This window comes from Panulirus ornatus, chromosome 42, assembly GCF_036320965.1.
Source record: "Panulirus ornatus isolate Po-2019 chromosome 42, ASM3632096v1, whole genome shotgun sequence".
Taxonomy (NCBI): Eukaryota; Metazoa; Arthropoda; class Malacostraca; order Decapoda; family Palinuridae; genus Panulirus; species Panulirus ornatus.
Window position 1 is genome coordinate 9,949,436 of NC_092265.1, and position 16,757 is coordinate 9,966,192.

Below are 16,757 nucleotides of genomic sequence, written 5' to 3' on the forward strand. Positions count from 1 at the left end.
AACCGTCGCAAATGAGATTGACCGTATGTTAATCACTTAACGGCCTATCGGTAAACAATCTGTCGAATGGAGAGTATGATTCTACCAGTTATTTATCTTTTTATTGTAAATTATGTCAGCAGTCTTGTGCTTTAAAAAAAGCATATGAGCTTGATATTAATAGAATGACCTCTTACATTTAGTATAATCCACTTCTACGTTGGCTTTAACATTCACTTGTTATGCATCCATAAATCTTAAGGAAATTATAACAGTATACGCCACAAACTAAATAGGCTTAGTTTTCTGTGATTACCATCGGATGTGTGAGAGTACGACAATTTCTGGGTAAACTATACCATCGCGGCGTCGCGTGATGATGTACACTTTGTCGTTTTAATTTCGTCAGTGCTGTTAACTTTGATTCATGATCACTGACCTGAATATGACATGTATAAAGATGGTTACAGCAACACATTTCTTCATATAAAAGCAAACCATTGGGCATGTTGTTCAATTTGAGGGTTATGAACAACCACATGCCAATCTAAGTTATGTGTATGCTATTGAAATTAATGGCAATTGATTGTTTATTTGTCATTGGAGCCACCATGTATATTGCTGGATTTGAGTAGTTCATGGCTATCGGCTATGGCAGAATCATTGCCATGATTCTCGATAGGCCAGTATGATCCTCGACAGGTAACCATACACTGGGGACAGAAGTGGACGTCGTCTGTCTGATGAGATACAGTTCGATGCCGTCGCGTCACACCGTCTGTAATTGTCGTTGTTGTAGTTATTTATGATCGGCTAGGCTTCACCTAACACAAATTCCTTATCTTCAAATGGGCTACATCCCCCACACGACCATTACCTTCTTCCCATTTGTTCTGGAAGTTCTTGACTTTACTTTTGACGAATGGGTAAAGCTATGATCTCTTAGGCTTTATTATACGATAGTTGTATAAACAGAGACGCAGATGATGGAACATATCCTTCCGCCCATTTTGATAGTAGAACGACACGGGTGTGGGACAGTACTAGTGTTTTCTCCCATATCAGTCAGTTAAGGTATCAGTATACTTGTGAATTGGTGACATGGGTTGAGGGTGATATTAACTCCACGTCCTGTGCAGGGAGCAGTGTGACTTTCAACCCTGTGATTACCATTTCGGTATATCTTCTATCAGATATCATTGTGGTATTCGCCTGTAACATTATGTACGGAGCTTGTGTCCAATAGATATGTGTTATCTGCTTTCTTGTGTTGAGATTACCTTTATCATCCTTCAAGAATTCCGACCGTATTTCGGTGTGAAAAGGAACCTCACAAGGTCAAGAAATCCAACCCTGCATAACCATAACTTCCACTCTGTCCTTGAAACTCCACATCAATGGACACAGCAACATCTACTTCCTCAAAACTAGGGGTTCCCTAGAGGTATCGCAATCACATTTCATTCGAGTGGTTATTCCGTATATGAAAAGGCATCATTTGCCCAAGAATGAGGTACTGTACGTACATTTAGGAGTGATTCTTCCTCCATCTCTTCTAGTGTGGAATCAAAACAGGCATCAAAACAGTGTAAGATAAGGGCGTAAGTGAGCGTATTGGTTCTGATTCGTAAGTGTCCTATGAAATGTTTTGGCCATAAGTTCCATCTCGGCGACTGGAGACGACAGACCTACATCGTAGCTGGGAGCACAGAAGGGCTGAGGCGACACACAGCTGGCGCGCACTAAAGCATAGATCAGTGGAATGCTGACCTTTTAAGGTCACCAGCGATAATGCCAACTGGCTTTGTTCCTTTTCTTCGTCACGCTTCCACATTGGCTTCCGATCTAGTGTTCCTTTATTTAAGATTTGTAACGCCTATTGACTCCGTGTTTGATTAGATATTGGACCTCAGACCTAAGGGTTCGAGGAAAATGTAGGTGTTGGCCCTCAGACCTTAGGGTTCGAGGAAAAGCAAAAGTGAGGGAAGATGATGACAGTAACATGATAGGAAACGTTGCTATCATTAAATATTTACTGTTACCCACTGTTCTGCGACAGACGAGTAGAAACCAGGCCCTTAAAGGTATTATATCAAAGGTCACTTGACTTTACCTGTACTTGACCGATAATCTAGATTCCTCACACACAAAAAAAGGAAAGGTCTTTGTCATTAAGCGTAGGGAGCATCCTGGGCTAAACACATGCGATCGTGCAATGATCCACTCTTACGAGTACACTTCGCTGCGTCTGATCTAACAACAGCTCTGGTGACGATGTCAACCAGCTTCAAAAGCCCGTTCGACCTATGGGTCAAGGATGAAGCAGTCCACCCACACGTAGAACCAGTCAGATAGCAGGAAACCTAACGGGTCCCTCGCCATACTGTTTACTTGAGTATGCCAGGATGAAGGTAGAGGCAACCACTGTGATGCTTATAAATGAATCAATCCTTTACGCCCGTTGGGGTGAGAGAAAGGAGTCTCACATGTATAGGTTACCACTTGGACCCGGTTCGAACTTCTGCTTCGATCACGACCTTTCTCCATCTCCACCTGTATGTCTCTCACTACTAACAACACCGTGCCCTTGGAATGCCACCGAACCTCCAACCACTCGAACTTTTTCCTCTCTCAGAAAACCCCTAGTCTTAAAAGAAGCAAGGATGAAGAGACTGATGAACATATATATATTCACCGAACAAGAAAACGAAACCTTGAAAGTCGTCGTTCAAAAGAGCATCTACAAAGAAAACCTCTCCGATGGATTGTTTTGATTCCATACGCAACATCATCTCAAAATCCGAGAACCAAAATGCCATTCGTCTATGAGACACTTGTGAGCGGAACGGCCCATAGTTGTGATGTCCTTAACCACAATCAAGGGTACAGAAGAGATGGAGGATCTAGGGTAGCAGTTCATGTTCGCGATAGGAGGGCGGAGGATGTCCTGGTAAGAAAACGAACAAATTACACCATCATAACCCATCTATGGCTGCACATCCTGGAAAAAAAATTCCCCCCCCCCGCCCACCAGTTGGCCACACTGTGAAAAATATATCTCCCAGCTTTACATTAACCCAGTGGCCAGCTTACGATCAGTATTAGATAATAATAGAATTAAATCAAGATGATCTTATATCAAACAAACAAAAATAAGGATAATTTGATGATTTTTTTTTTCTCTCAAAGAATGTGACGCACCGAACTTGGCTTGATTTCCTTACGTGAAGTAATTATGTATGTACGTCAATTTGTCTGTCATTACCGCGCTCAATTCCCCAAACCCAGGATGGATGTACTTAGGACTGATATATCTCTCTTCTTTGGTAATTCAGTCACATACACCTTTTTTTTGTGTGACATCTTTAGCTGCAGCTTAAGGACCTCAGTTGACCCGTGTGCTGTAAACACGACCACGGATCTTCTGGGTCAAGCCGTTCAACTCAAGGCCACAGAAAACGTTGTGCGGTTGTAGCGCCAACTTTAAACCTCCTCTGCCCGGAAAGGAACTCTGTGCACCTTCTAGTCCGTGAAATTCTATTACTTGTCGTTCGAATCGTGCCTTTATTGGCTCTGATTTTCATCTCACTCTTTACAGATTATTAGAAAATTTATAAGTATTCTTCAATCCATTCACGGCGCCACCCCACCCCACAAGAAACAGCATCGCTGACCCCCTCTTCAGCAAGGTAGCGCCAGGAAAACAGACAAAAAAAGGCCACATTCGTTCACACTCACTCTCCAGTTGTCATGTGTAACGCACCGAAACCACAGCTCCCTATCCACATCCAAGCCCCACAGACCTTTCCATGGTTTACCTCAGACATTTCACATGCCCTGGTTCAGTCCATTGATAGCACGTCGACCCCGGTATACCACATCGTTCCAGTTCACTCTATTCCTTGCACGCCTCTTACCCCCCTGTATGTTCAGGCCTCGATCGCTCAGAATCTTTTTCACTCCATCCTTCCACCTCCAATTTGGTCTCCCAATTCTCCTTCTTCTCTCCACCTCAGACACATATATTGCTCTTGCTACACTGCACCTCTCTTGCAGTTGTTTGGTTAGCGGCAAGGAAACATGTAATCCAAGAATTGTTTAATTTTTTTGTCATTTGGGGTTACAATTGATTTTGTATTTGCTGAAACTGTCGGCAAGTCATTAGGGGTCAGTGATACATATCAGCAGTAGATGTTAGAATTAAAGTTTCAAGTAATTCAAGAAATTTTTATGGTCGCCCTTAAAAGGTGAGTGAGAGAGATGCGTTTAAGTTATTGTTTGCGAACGTGGCCAGACATATAACACACCTTCTATTGTGTTCTAGTTTGTTTGTAGCGAAGGGAATATATATATATATATATATATATATATATATATATATATATATATATATATATATATATATATATATATATATATATATATATATATATATGTTGTTCGCTGATGATACAGCGCTGGTGGCTGATTCATGTGAGAAACTGCAGAAGCTGGTGACTGAGTTTGGAAAAGTGTGTGGAAGAAGAAAGTTAAGAGTAAATGTGAATAAGAGCAGGGTTATTAGGTACAGTAGGGTTGAGGGTCAAGTCAATTGGGAGGTGAGTTTGAATGGAGAAAAACTGGAGGAAGTGAAGTGTTTTAGATATCTGGGAGTGGATCTGGCAGCGGATGGAACCATGGAAGCGGAAGTGGATCATAGGGTGGGGGAGGGGGCGAAAATCCTGGGAGCCTTGAAGAATGTGTGGAAGTCGAGAACATTATCTCGGAAAGCAAAAATGGGTATGTTTGAAGGAATAGTGGTTCCAACAATGTTGTATGGTTGCGAGGCGTGGGCTATGGATAGAGTTGTGCGCAGGAGGATGGATGTGCTGGAAATGAGATGTTTGAGGACAATGTGTGGTGTGAGGTGGTTTGATCGAGTGAGTAACGTAAGGGTAAGAGAGATGTGTGGAAATAAAAAGAGCGTGGTTGAGAGAGCAGAAGAGGGTATTTTGAAGTGGTTTGGGCACATGGAGAGGATGAGTGAGGAAAGATTGACCAAGAAGATATATGTGTCGGAGGTGGAGGGAACAAGGAGAAGAGGGAGACCAAATTGGAGGTGGAAGGATGGAGTGAAAAGGATTTTGTGTGATCGGGGCCTGAACATGCAGGAGGGTGAAAGGAGGGCAAGGAATAGAGTGAATTGGAGCGATGTGGTATACCGGGGTTGACGTGCTGTCAGTGGATTGAATCGGGGCATGTGAAGCGTCTGGGGTAAACCATGGAAAGCTGTGTAGGTATGTATATTTGCGTGTGTGGACGTATGTATATACATGTGTATGGGGGGGGGGCATTTCTTTCGTCTGTTTCCTTGCGCTACCTCGCAAACGCGGGAGACAGCGACAAAGTATAATAATAATAATAAAAAAAAAAAAAATATATATATATATATATATATATATATATATATATATATATATATATATATATATATATATTCGCTACAAATAAACTAGAATATATATATATATATATATATATATATATATATATATATATATATATATATATATATATATATATATATATATATATTATCCCTGGGGATAGGGGATTAAGAATACTTCCCACGTATTCCCTGCGTGTCGTAGAAGGCGACTAAAAGGGGAGGGAGCGGGGGGCTGGAAATCCTCCCCTCTCGTTTTTTTTTTTTTTCAGTTTTCCAAAAGAAGGAACAGAGGGGGCCAGGTGAGGATATTCCAAAAAAGGCCCAGTCCTCTGTTCCTAACGCTACCTCGCTAACGCGGGAAATGGCGAATAGTTTAAAAGAAAAAAAAAAAAAAAAATATATATATATATATATATATATATATATATATATATATATATATATATATATATATATTCGCTACAAACAAACTAGAATATATATATATATATATATATATATATATATATATATATATATATATATATATATATATAAAGTAAGTGTAAGAATGCAGACTTTTGATGAACGTGCACCCTTAAAAAAAAAAATGTCGAGACTTTATGTAACTGCTTGCTGGCAGCTGCTAATATATTCAAATACTTTTTGTACTGATTATTAATCAAATTATACCCCTTATTGTATCAAGTATATTCATAATTAAATAGATCGTAATCATGCATTCTGGAAACAGTAAATACAAAAAATATATAAATGGATCCATATAATAAGTATTTTATACTTAGTGTCCCTATAACAAACAAACATGGATGACGCTACGCGACTGTCGAAAATGAAGGTAAGACTAAATCAGCCTAAAATACCATCAAATTCTCATTGTTTCTTAATGTCTTAATATTTATATATAGTAGAGAGGTCCAGGATCCATATTGATTATCAGTGATTAAGTGGAACACTTGAAAGTCATAGAAAATCAATTGCAAACGATGGTAGGTTGAAGCCACCGCAGTTTGCCGCTTTCAGAAACGTGTGGCTCGGTGCCAAAGCATGATAGTATTCTCACCACCCCTCATGGTCCAGGTGTTTTAGAGTGTTGCTGATTGAAACTAATCACTCTGCTTATAGGGTACGAATATTTTGTCCAAGTTTGAGTCGTGAAAGGTAGGTGGTAAGGGTGATATTGTTCGCCTTGTGCGATCCCAATTCAAATCGCAAATACCACTTTGACCTTAAAGAGCAAGGGTAGGTTTAAAGGACCCACTCGCAGTGCTTTGCTTTTATTTTTTTCTCATCTTGGGGCCTGATGGTTATGTACATCTGGTTTGGTTAGGTTTGGCATTTCTGTTTCTGTAAGCCCCCTCTGGTAAAGTAGGGTATCAGCCAAGTACCGGTAATAGTTTTGGATATAGTTTGATATTTTATTAGAATGTTAATATAATATGTGAATAATAGAATGCGTAGCAAATCGTGAATTGTATCAATTTTTGATACTTATGGTGATAGTGGTGAGCGTTATGAATAGGTATTGGTTATTTTGCCGACCATTTGACAAATGGCTTTTGACTAGTGTCGTGTACGTACCATGAGTAGATGTAACAATATTTTGCCAGTGAGTCGTTGCAGTCAAAATGTTATTTTGCAGGTTATTCAATATGAAGTATTCATAGATAATACTTAAACTGAAATTGAAGATTAAAGTAAAGTTTGTGAATTACACCTGTAATACCCTAAGAGACCCAGTTGATTCATAAATTTTGTATTTATATAAGTACTTGATTTCTTCTCTATTTTGTATATGTATTTTGCAGTCTATTTCAGCAATGAAATACTATACTTTTTAGTACATTAAGATTCATTGGGTGTTGCACCTTTATATCTTAAACCATGCCCATTTTGCATAGTTTGATAGAGCCAAGTGATTGTTCTGAAACATAGTAAATCTTGTGAATTATAAGACTGTTTATCTAGTACATTTGCGTTTGTGTTCACATTTGTATGTGTGTCAGCATCGTACTAAAGGTTGTTCATTCTGACCTACATTTCACACCTTGGTGGTAAACATCACATTCGGAGATTACCTGTGGTTTTATGCTAGGATCATTTTATTGCACATCTGGTAGTTGATTGTATAGGTCACATAGAAATGCATCTTTGTTTAAAGATGATAGCAGCAGTATTGGAATATTAAATTTTTTAAACTGTTCTTAATTGCAAATTTTTTATTCTTAAGGAAATATACTGATATTTATTGTAAGTTAATGAGATTGTAATATATATATAATATATATGATCCTCTTTTACTCCAGGTAGCTGACCTGAAGAAGGAGCTTAAGGCCCGGGGGTTGTCAGTTACTGGAAACAAGAATGAACTTGTGGAAAGATTACAGGAGGCACTAGATAGTGGTGAGTTTCTGAAAAGCTACTGTTGTCTCCATGTTCTGTGGAAATCCATATCTTTTTGCAAAAATGCTTAATCACTAAGATGGTTTAAAGGACATCATTGTTTAAGATTACTGAAACATGCGAATCAACATGCAGCGTTTTCATTTGCACTTGGTGCATTGGTAATATATGAATTTTTTTATTTGTATTTTTTGGTTTCCCAGATTATTTATGTGTATAACTTCATTCTTGTATCTCCCTGGACAATTTATTAATCACACGACAGTGCACTTGGGACTAGTCATGCTTCATTTTTCCTCATGGTTATCAGCAAATGTACAGTGTATATATTATTATTATTGTTGATATCATTATTATGTTTTTCATTATACACAATCGCTGTTTCCCGCATCAGCGAGATAGCATCAGGAAACAGACAAAGAATGGCCCTTCCATCCATATACACGTATATGGACATAAGCACCCACATGCACACATGTACTTACATATACATACACATACACAGACATATACATACATACACTTGTACATATTCATAGTTGCTTGCCTTCATCCATCCCTGTCGCTACCCTGCCCCACAGGAAACAGCATTGCTACCCCCAGCTTCAGCAAAGGTAGCTCCAGGAAAACAGACAAAAAAGGCCACACTCGTTCACACTCAGTCTCTAGCTGTCATGTGTAATGCGCCGAAACCACAGCTCCCTATCCACATCCAGGCCCTACAGACCTTTCCATGGTTCATACCAGACGCTTCACATGCCCTGGTTCAGTCCATTGACAGCATGTCTACCTCAGTATACCACATTGTTCCAATTCACTCTATTCCTTGCGTACCTCTCATCCTCCTGTATGTTCAGTCCCTGATCACTCAAGACCTTTTTCACTCTCTCCCTCCACCTCCAATTTGGTCTCCTGCTTCTTGTTCCCTCCACCTCTGACACATATATCCTCTTTGTCAACCTTTCCTCACTCATTCTCTCCATATGTCCAAACCATTTCAACACACCCTCTTCAGCTGTCTCAACCTCGCTCTTTTTATTACCACACATCTATCTTCCCCTTTCATAGTTTACTCAATCAAACCACCTCACACTACATATTGCCCTCAAACTTTTCATTTCCAACATGTCCACCCTACTCCACACAACCCTGTCTATATCCCCTGCCTTGCAACCTTGTTTCCATGGTTCCATTTGCTGCCAAGTCCACTCCCAGCTATCAAAAACACTTCACTTTCTACAATTTTTCTCCATTTAAACTTACATCCCAACTAACTTATGCTTTGACCCTGCTGAACCCCATAACCTTACTCTTATTCACATTTACTCTCAACTTCCTCCTTTCACACACTTTTCCAAACTCGGTCACCAACTTCTGCAGTTTATAACTTGAATCACCCACCAGTGCTGTATCATCAGTGAACAATAACTGACTCATTTCCCAGGCCCTGTCATCCCCAACAGACTGCATACTTGCCCTTCTCTCTAAAACTCTTGCATTAACTTCCCTAACCTCCATGAACAAATTACACAACCATGGTGACATTACACACCCCTGCCACAGACTGACCTTCACTGGGAACCATTCACTATCCTCTCTTCCTACTTGTACACATGCCTCAAGTTTGAGATCTAATGGAAATTTCATAAAAGTGTTTTACATCACAAATTTTTTCAAATAAGTTAAAGATCAATTGAACTTAGTCTGCAATGTAATGGACAAGTCCTTCATTTCCAGAATTTGGATTGGGATGCTGGACATCAGAACATCTGTCAACCTCCTTTTCATCATTTCAATATTCAGTACATTTTTTCATTTTACTAGCATAAAATGTTCACCTTGAACAGATGCATACTTTTACTCTATTTCACAATACACAGGCTTCCTGACTTACGACGGTTCGACTTTACAATGGTGCAATATTTATCACTGTTATGAAATAGGCTTTGTGTTTGATGATTTTGTCCAACTGTAGGTTGATGTAAGTGTTCTGAGAACATTTAAGGTAAGCTAGGCTAAGCTGTGATGTTCATTATTTTAGAAGTACAGTATTAAATGTATTTTTGACTTATGGTAACTTCAACTTACACTCGGTTTCTTGGAACGTAACCCCATCGTAAGCCGAGGAGCACATGTATTTTTATTTTACAGTGATACCTTGTACCTTTACACAAACAAAGGTAATTTAAGTACAAAATTTGAGGTGAAACAGACTTTGCCTGATCAGTGCCTGCCAGTCTGAGATGAGTGCCTGCCTGGTCAGTTCACAAATAAACTTGGTCCCTTGTTCTCATACAATTACATTGTTATTAAGAGTGCTCTCAGTGTAGCATGTACCAAGACGTCCAGAAAATACCACAGCGTTGCTAAAAAGTTGTAAATGATTGAATGTCGTAAGGGTTTGGAGAGATGCTTTTGCCTCATGAAAACCACATTTCTGACCAGATGTTGATTTAGGTGACTCCAAATGATCATGGAGTTACTTCCCTCTGATTTAAAGTAGATGTTGCTACTCCCTGAACACCTCAGCCATGAAGGAATATGGAAGGTTTCCATTACACTTGTTAATATTTCATTGATTAATACTCCTTGGAAAAATTTGAGATGTTAGAGAATTTAGTGTCTCTCCAGTCACAGCTTTAGAATGGAGCTTTAATGTTTAAATTTTCTCTGATGTAGAATCTACCATATTAATTGTTCACAAAATATGGTAATAATTTACTTGCTAATGAATAATCAGCCAACCTATGAGTGAGGTTTGAGTGAGGTTAAGTGAAAGTTTTAGTGGTGGTTTTGCTTTGCATGGAATCCCTGCAAGCTTAGATATTGACATTTTATTTATTTTGCTTTGTCGCTGTCTCCCGCGTTTGCGAGGTAGCGCAAGGAAACAGACGAAAGAAATGGCCCAACCCACCCCCATAGACATGTATATACATACACGTCCACACACACAAATATACATACCTATACATCTCAATGTACACATATATATACACACACAGACATATACATATATACACATGTACATAATTCATACTGTCTGCCTTTATTTATTCCCATCGCCACCTCGCCACACATGGAATAACATCCCCCTTCCCCCCCCATGTGTGCGAGGTAGCGCTAGAAAAAGACAACAAAGGCCCCATTCGTTCACATTCAGTCTCTATCTGTCATGTAATAATGCCCGAACCACAGCTCCCTTTCTACATACAGGCCCCGCAAAACTTTCCATGGTTTACCCCAGACGCTTCACATGCCCTGATTCAATCCACTGACAGCACGTCGACCCCGGTATACCACATCGATCCAATTCACTCTATTCCTTGCCCGCCTTTCACCCTCCTGCATGTTCAGGCCCCGATCACTCAAAATCTTTTTCACTCCATCTTTCCACCTCCAATTTGGTCTCCCACTTCTCCTCGTTCCCTCCACCTCTGACACATATATCCTCTTGGTCAATCTTTCCTCACTCATTCTCTCCATGTGCCCAAACCATTTCAAAACACCCTCTTCTGCTCTCTCAACCACACTCTTTTTATTTCCACACATCTCTCTTACCCTTACATTCCTTACTCGATCAAACCACCTCACACCACATATTGTCCTCAAACATCTCATTTCCAGCACATCCACCCTCCTGCACACAACTCTATCCATAGCCCACGCCTCGCAACCATACAACATTGTTGGAACCACTATTCCTTCAAACATACCCATTTTTGCTTTTCCGAGATAATGTTCTCGACTTCCACACATTCTTCAAGGCTCCCAGGATTTTCGCCCCCTCCCCCACCCTATGATTCACTTCCGCTTCCATGGTTCCATCCGCTGCCAAATCCATTCCCAGATATCTAAAACACTTTACTTCCTCCAGTTTTTCTCCATTCAAACTTACCTCCCAATTGACTTGACCCTCAACCCTACTGTACCTAATAACCTTGCTCTTATTCGCATTTACTCTTAACTTTCTTCTTTCGCACACTTTACCAAACTCAGTCACCAGCTTCTGCAGTTTCTCACATGAATCAGCCACCAGCACTGTATCATCAGCAAACAACAACTGACTCACTTCCCAAGCTCTCTCATCCCCAACAGACTGCATACTTGCCCCTCTTTCCAAAGCTCTTGGATTCACCTCCCTAAGAACCCCATCCATAAACAAATTAAACAACCATGGAGACATCACACACCCCTGCCGCAAACATACATTCACTGAGAACCAATCACTTTCCTCTCTTCCTACACGTACACATGCCTTACATCCTCGATAAAAACTTTTCACTGCTTCTAACAACTTGCCTCCCACACCATGTATTCTTAGTACGTTCCACAGAGCATCTCTATCAACTCTATCATATGCCTTCTCCAGATCCATAAATGCTACGTACAGATCCATTTGCTTTTCTAAGTATTTCTCACATACATTCTTCAAAGCAAACACCTGATCCACATCCTCTACCACTTCTGAAACCATACTGCTCTTCCCCAATCTGATGCTCTGTACATACCTTCACCCTCTCAATCAATACCCTCCCATATAATTTACCAGGAATACTCAACAAACTTATACCTCTGTAATTTGAGCACTCACTCTTATCCCTTTGCCTTTGTACAATGGCACTATGCAAGCATTCTGCCAATCCTCAGGCACCTCACCATGAATCATACATACATTAAATAACCTTACCAACGAGTCAACAATACAGTCACCCCCTTTTTAATAAATTCCACTGCAATACCATCCAAACCTGCTGCGTTGACATATATGTGTATAAATGTCCTACGTGAAGCAGTGCAATTGAGTTTAGGAGTCATTTAGTAGATACTGCTAGACTGCAAAGTACTTGGATGCTGGAGTGAAAAAATGTAGCATTAAAGAAGGCGGGGTGGAAAAATAGGAAAATATTTATTTTCTTGATAATACTGTTTGCCTTATACTTCTGCATGCAAAGGTTTTTCTCCAAGTGTAGTTACCTCACTGCAAATAAGCAATTGTGATAGACTTTGCAGCATGCCAGAAATATAAGATATGATGATATCTTTTTTTTTTTTTTTCCAAGCTGTTTTTATGGTTTATGCCTTTTCAGGCATTGAAGCAGATGTAGTTTTGTTCTAAATTATTTATTTTCCTTTCTAGATGGAAATGTTCCTCTTGGTACTGTGGAGGGTGATGATGAGGACTTTGATGAAGAGGAGATCTTAGGTGGAGATGACATGGATGCAGCAGAATTGGGAAAACTAACCCCACAAGAGGAGGAGGCTGCATTAGTTGGAACCATAAGGGTGCGAGATGTATGCACTCCATATGAAGATTTATATTGTGACTTGGTTGGATGGGTAGGGGGACAGAATAGGGGTGATGGCTAGGCAAGGAGTCCCATATGTAACTGAAAGCAGTGAAAGAGTAGGCATAGGTTTTCCATACACATATAGGCAGGACTGGGCAGGGAATAGCATGATTATTGTTTCTGGAAAGGTAGAATATAAAAGGTAGTGTACAGATGTTGTTAAGGAGTGGCTACCTAAACCATATGATTGATTCCAGTATACAGAAAAGAAATGAAATATTTAGGTTATTGTTATATTGTAGAAGAATGATTGAAAAAGAAGAAATGATGAAACAAGAATTTTTTAAGCTTAAATTTTAAGATAACTTAGGTGAGAAGCTTTGCGATAGAATCAGAGAACAGTTGGAGTGAGTTTTAGGGAGCTTAAAAGTGCATTAGATAAGGCTGCCACAGAGGCTTGTAGCACTGTAGGTATAGGTTATAGACAGTGATGTGCAGTATGATGAATATTTAAGAAAGTTGATATGGTATGAATTGCTTTAGGTTTTTGATATATTCATTGTGTCAGCCATTTTATAATCCAGTCCATAACAGTTTGAAACTATAGGCTTTTGAAAATACATTCTCTATTGTAAATGGAAATACCTTTATATCTCAGAAGATTATTGTAAAAGACCTGGGCATAATTGTTTCTTTAGAAAGATGGTGAATTGGATTGTACTGAACTTTTTGATGAATGCAAAACTAATGATGATGCTTTTTGAAGCACTTTTACTCTGAGGCTAGAGTACTGTTTGTGAATATCACTCTACAAGGTAAACAGAATGGTAGTCCCAAAATCTGCAAACATCATTCACAACATGCATTTACTTTAAAAGTCTTTAAAAATCTGAACTTCTAGAAATGAATTAAAGTGGAATGGAAATGGGAGAGATATTTCTTAATGTAGGGATTAAATATCCTAGAAGGCATAGTTTCCATTCTTCACTTAAAACTAATAACCCATTTGTCCAATAAGCTTTGGAAACTGTAAGATATTGACACTGAAGTAAAAGTTGCCATAACTGCAAGAAGAACCTTGAACCTTGCAACTACAGGAACTTTTTTATAGGGATTTCACAGCAGTCACTGAGGCTGAATTGAGCTTTTGATATAAAGATTAAGGGTGGTTGGGTGTGAAGTGGCATAGGAGGGAGGGAGTTGATTCTGTTTAACAGAATTGGATGCCAGACATGTTGAGGTGAAATGTACTTGAAGTACTTTTGCTCTCTTTTGCAGGCTGTGAATGGTTAGGTCATTAAACATCCACCAGGTGTTTTGAGTGCCGTGTTATATGTTTTTTTTAGTTCTCGAATGTCCTTGAAATGTATTTTTTTGGTAGGATACTATTAGGTGTCAGCAGATTTGAGTGGTGATTTTTTTACTCTTCACACCTGAATGGCATTTCTGAGCAGGAGGCCTTGCTTTGTTTAGGACCTCAGCACAACATGGTGAATCTTGTTTATTGTGGATTGCTTGTTCTTTTGAATGTTTGATGAATTGCATTGTAAATTTCAGGAGTCTTCTCTTTTGGAACAAACTGAGAAGAAGAAGATTAGCCTTAAGCGATCTGAACCCCCTCTGCCAGCAGCTCCTGCCGCAGCTGAACCAGCTGCTGAGAATAATCCACCTGCTGTCCAGGAAGAAGAGAAGGAAGAGGAGGATTCTGCATCAGCCAAGAAAATAATCAAGCTGGACACTGCAACTGAAAAACCAGTGAGTTCTATTATTTTTATTAATGTGAATGATTTTCATATAGAAGAGTAAATGAAAATATTGAACATCTTCACTTAGTCAGGGCATCTTCCTTAAGCAAAAGGGAATTAGCTTCTTTTAGTTTTAGGGATAGCCTCTCCTATGGATACAGTATCTTGTTAAGAACTCTTCAGCCAACTAAGCATATACCTTACCATAGTATGCAAGGTAATCATTGTAATTTGCTTTTTTTGTCAGTTATTTTCCCTCTGTTTATGTTAAGAGTTATGTATTTTACTAAGAATGTCCAAATACATTTTGCTTTATGAAATGTTCTTAATGCAGTGCAGTGTTTGAATATTAGAATGCTAATTATAGTAAAGAGTTTTCTCCTAATCTTACCTATGGACAGAGCTCCAAATACCAAGTTGGTACTTGCTTGGTGATGAGTTATGACGCTTTTACTACAAAAATAGGTGTATCAGGTGTATCCATAAGAATTCATGCCCATCACCTTTCTTGAAACACATGAGGCCAGCGGTTACTCATTCACAGGAACTCGATAACTCTGTAGTGATCCGCTCAGGTGTGTAATAATATGGTGCAGAAGCAAGTTAGTGCCAAGCAGCCATGTACCACATACCTGAGTTTAGGAACAGCTGATGATCTTGACCTTATCACTTTAAAGGGCAAGAGCTTAGATGCAAAAGTCACAATCTTTTGAAGCTTTTAGTTAAAATGAGGAGGCAATTCAGACAGGCAATTATTTGCTGGCAGTTAGAAGTGTTTGGAACTTAAAGACCAGTTATGTCACATTTTGATTACTAAAGTCAATGTTTTTGTAATATTAGTCTCAACTAATACTTCAAAAGGCAAGACATTAGTTAATTAGCTTTATTTGTTTAACTTCATACAAGCATTTTCATCACCAAGAGAGAACTTCACTCATTATTTATATGTATAAACCATTCTGAGTTAGTTACAATATTTCATTTTGCTTTTATGCTTTAGAAGTGTACTTTTCAGTTAAAGATTTGTATTAAAACTTTTGTTTCTGAACTTTTCTCCCCTGCTGTTGCAAGGTAGCTTCTGGAAATGAGCATTCAGGGAAAATTTTCACTTTACCAATCTTTTTGTTCCTATCTTTCTTTCTACATCTCTGATGACTGTTCCCTCCAGAAACTTCCTCAAGGGGGCAGCCATGGCAAAAGAGTCCATAACTGTTGAGCTCCAATGTCACTTAGTGTCCCTGCTTAGCCTTTAGTGCCTCACTCTTAATAGGCCACATAGGCCACTGGCAGGGGTCGACTCTTGCGCAGTGTTTGCAGAGGCTCCTGCCTAATATTCCTTCCGACTACTGTCTAATGTTCCAACCAACTACTTCCACCTAATGCTCTTGCCTGTTATTCCTGCTTACTACGTCGATCTATTACTCCTCCCATTCAGTCAAAAGGCAGGGCTAGTTTATAGTGCTCCCCACAGGAAATTTTAGGGTTTTTATGTGACAAGGAGAGGTTCTATGTTTGTGGACAGAATGCCAGCAGTCTAAATGTTAGTTAGGGGCAAAAAGTAAAGGCAGCTACATGGGTCAGAGGAGTGCAAATCGACAACCACTTAAGTGCTGGGACACTATGCATCCATCATTAATCTTTCTGATACTCAGGATGGTATTACCAGTAATATACCTTCCTGGTTGGGCTGTGTACCAACTGCTACCTTTTCTTTTGTATCTTCTTTTATAAAGTGACGGTACAGAAGGGGAGGATTTGTAGACCCCTGCCTGTTCACACCTTGTGGTTACCCCTCTGTGACATGTAGGAAATGCATGGATAACATTTCTTTTCTGCCTTTCCCCAGGGATGATAATGCATATATTGCATATGATTATTCAGTATCATAATTAGAATGCTGTGAATAATTTGCTG

The 16,757-nt window shown here is 39.3% G+C and overlaps 1 protein-coding gene across 4 annotated transcripts in view; it reads left to right on the plus strand.

Moving 5' to 3' along the window:
* The first annotated feature begins 6,185 nt into the window (after positions 1-6,185).
* LOC139761895 (SAP domain-containing ribonucleoprotein) overlaps positions 6,186-16,757 on the plus strand; it is a 30,094-nt gene continuing 19,522 nt past the window's right edge. For 3 of the 4 annotated variants that reach the window (XM_071686480.1, XM_071686481.1, XM_071686479.1), the window contains exons 1-4: positions 6,186-6,245; positions 7,714-7,810; positions 12,948-13,102; positions 14,656-14,853. In XM_071686480.1, coding sequence (XP_071542581.1) covers positions 6,213-6,245; positions 7,714-7,810; positions 12,948-13,102; positions 14,656-14,853 — 483 coding nt within the window. In that variant the 5' untranslated portion in view covers positions 6,186-6,212. The remainder of the gene's footprint in view (positions 6,246-7,713; positions 7,811-12,947; positions 13,103-14,655; positions 14,854-16,757) is intronic. The other variant, XM_071686482.1, reaches the window with a different exon arrangement.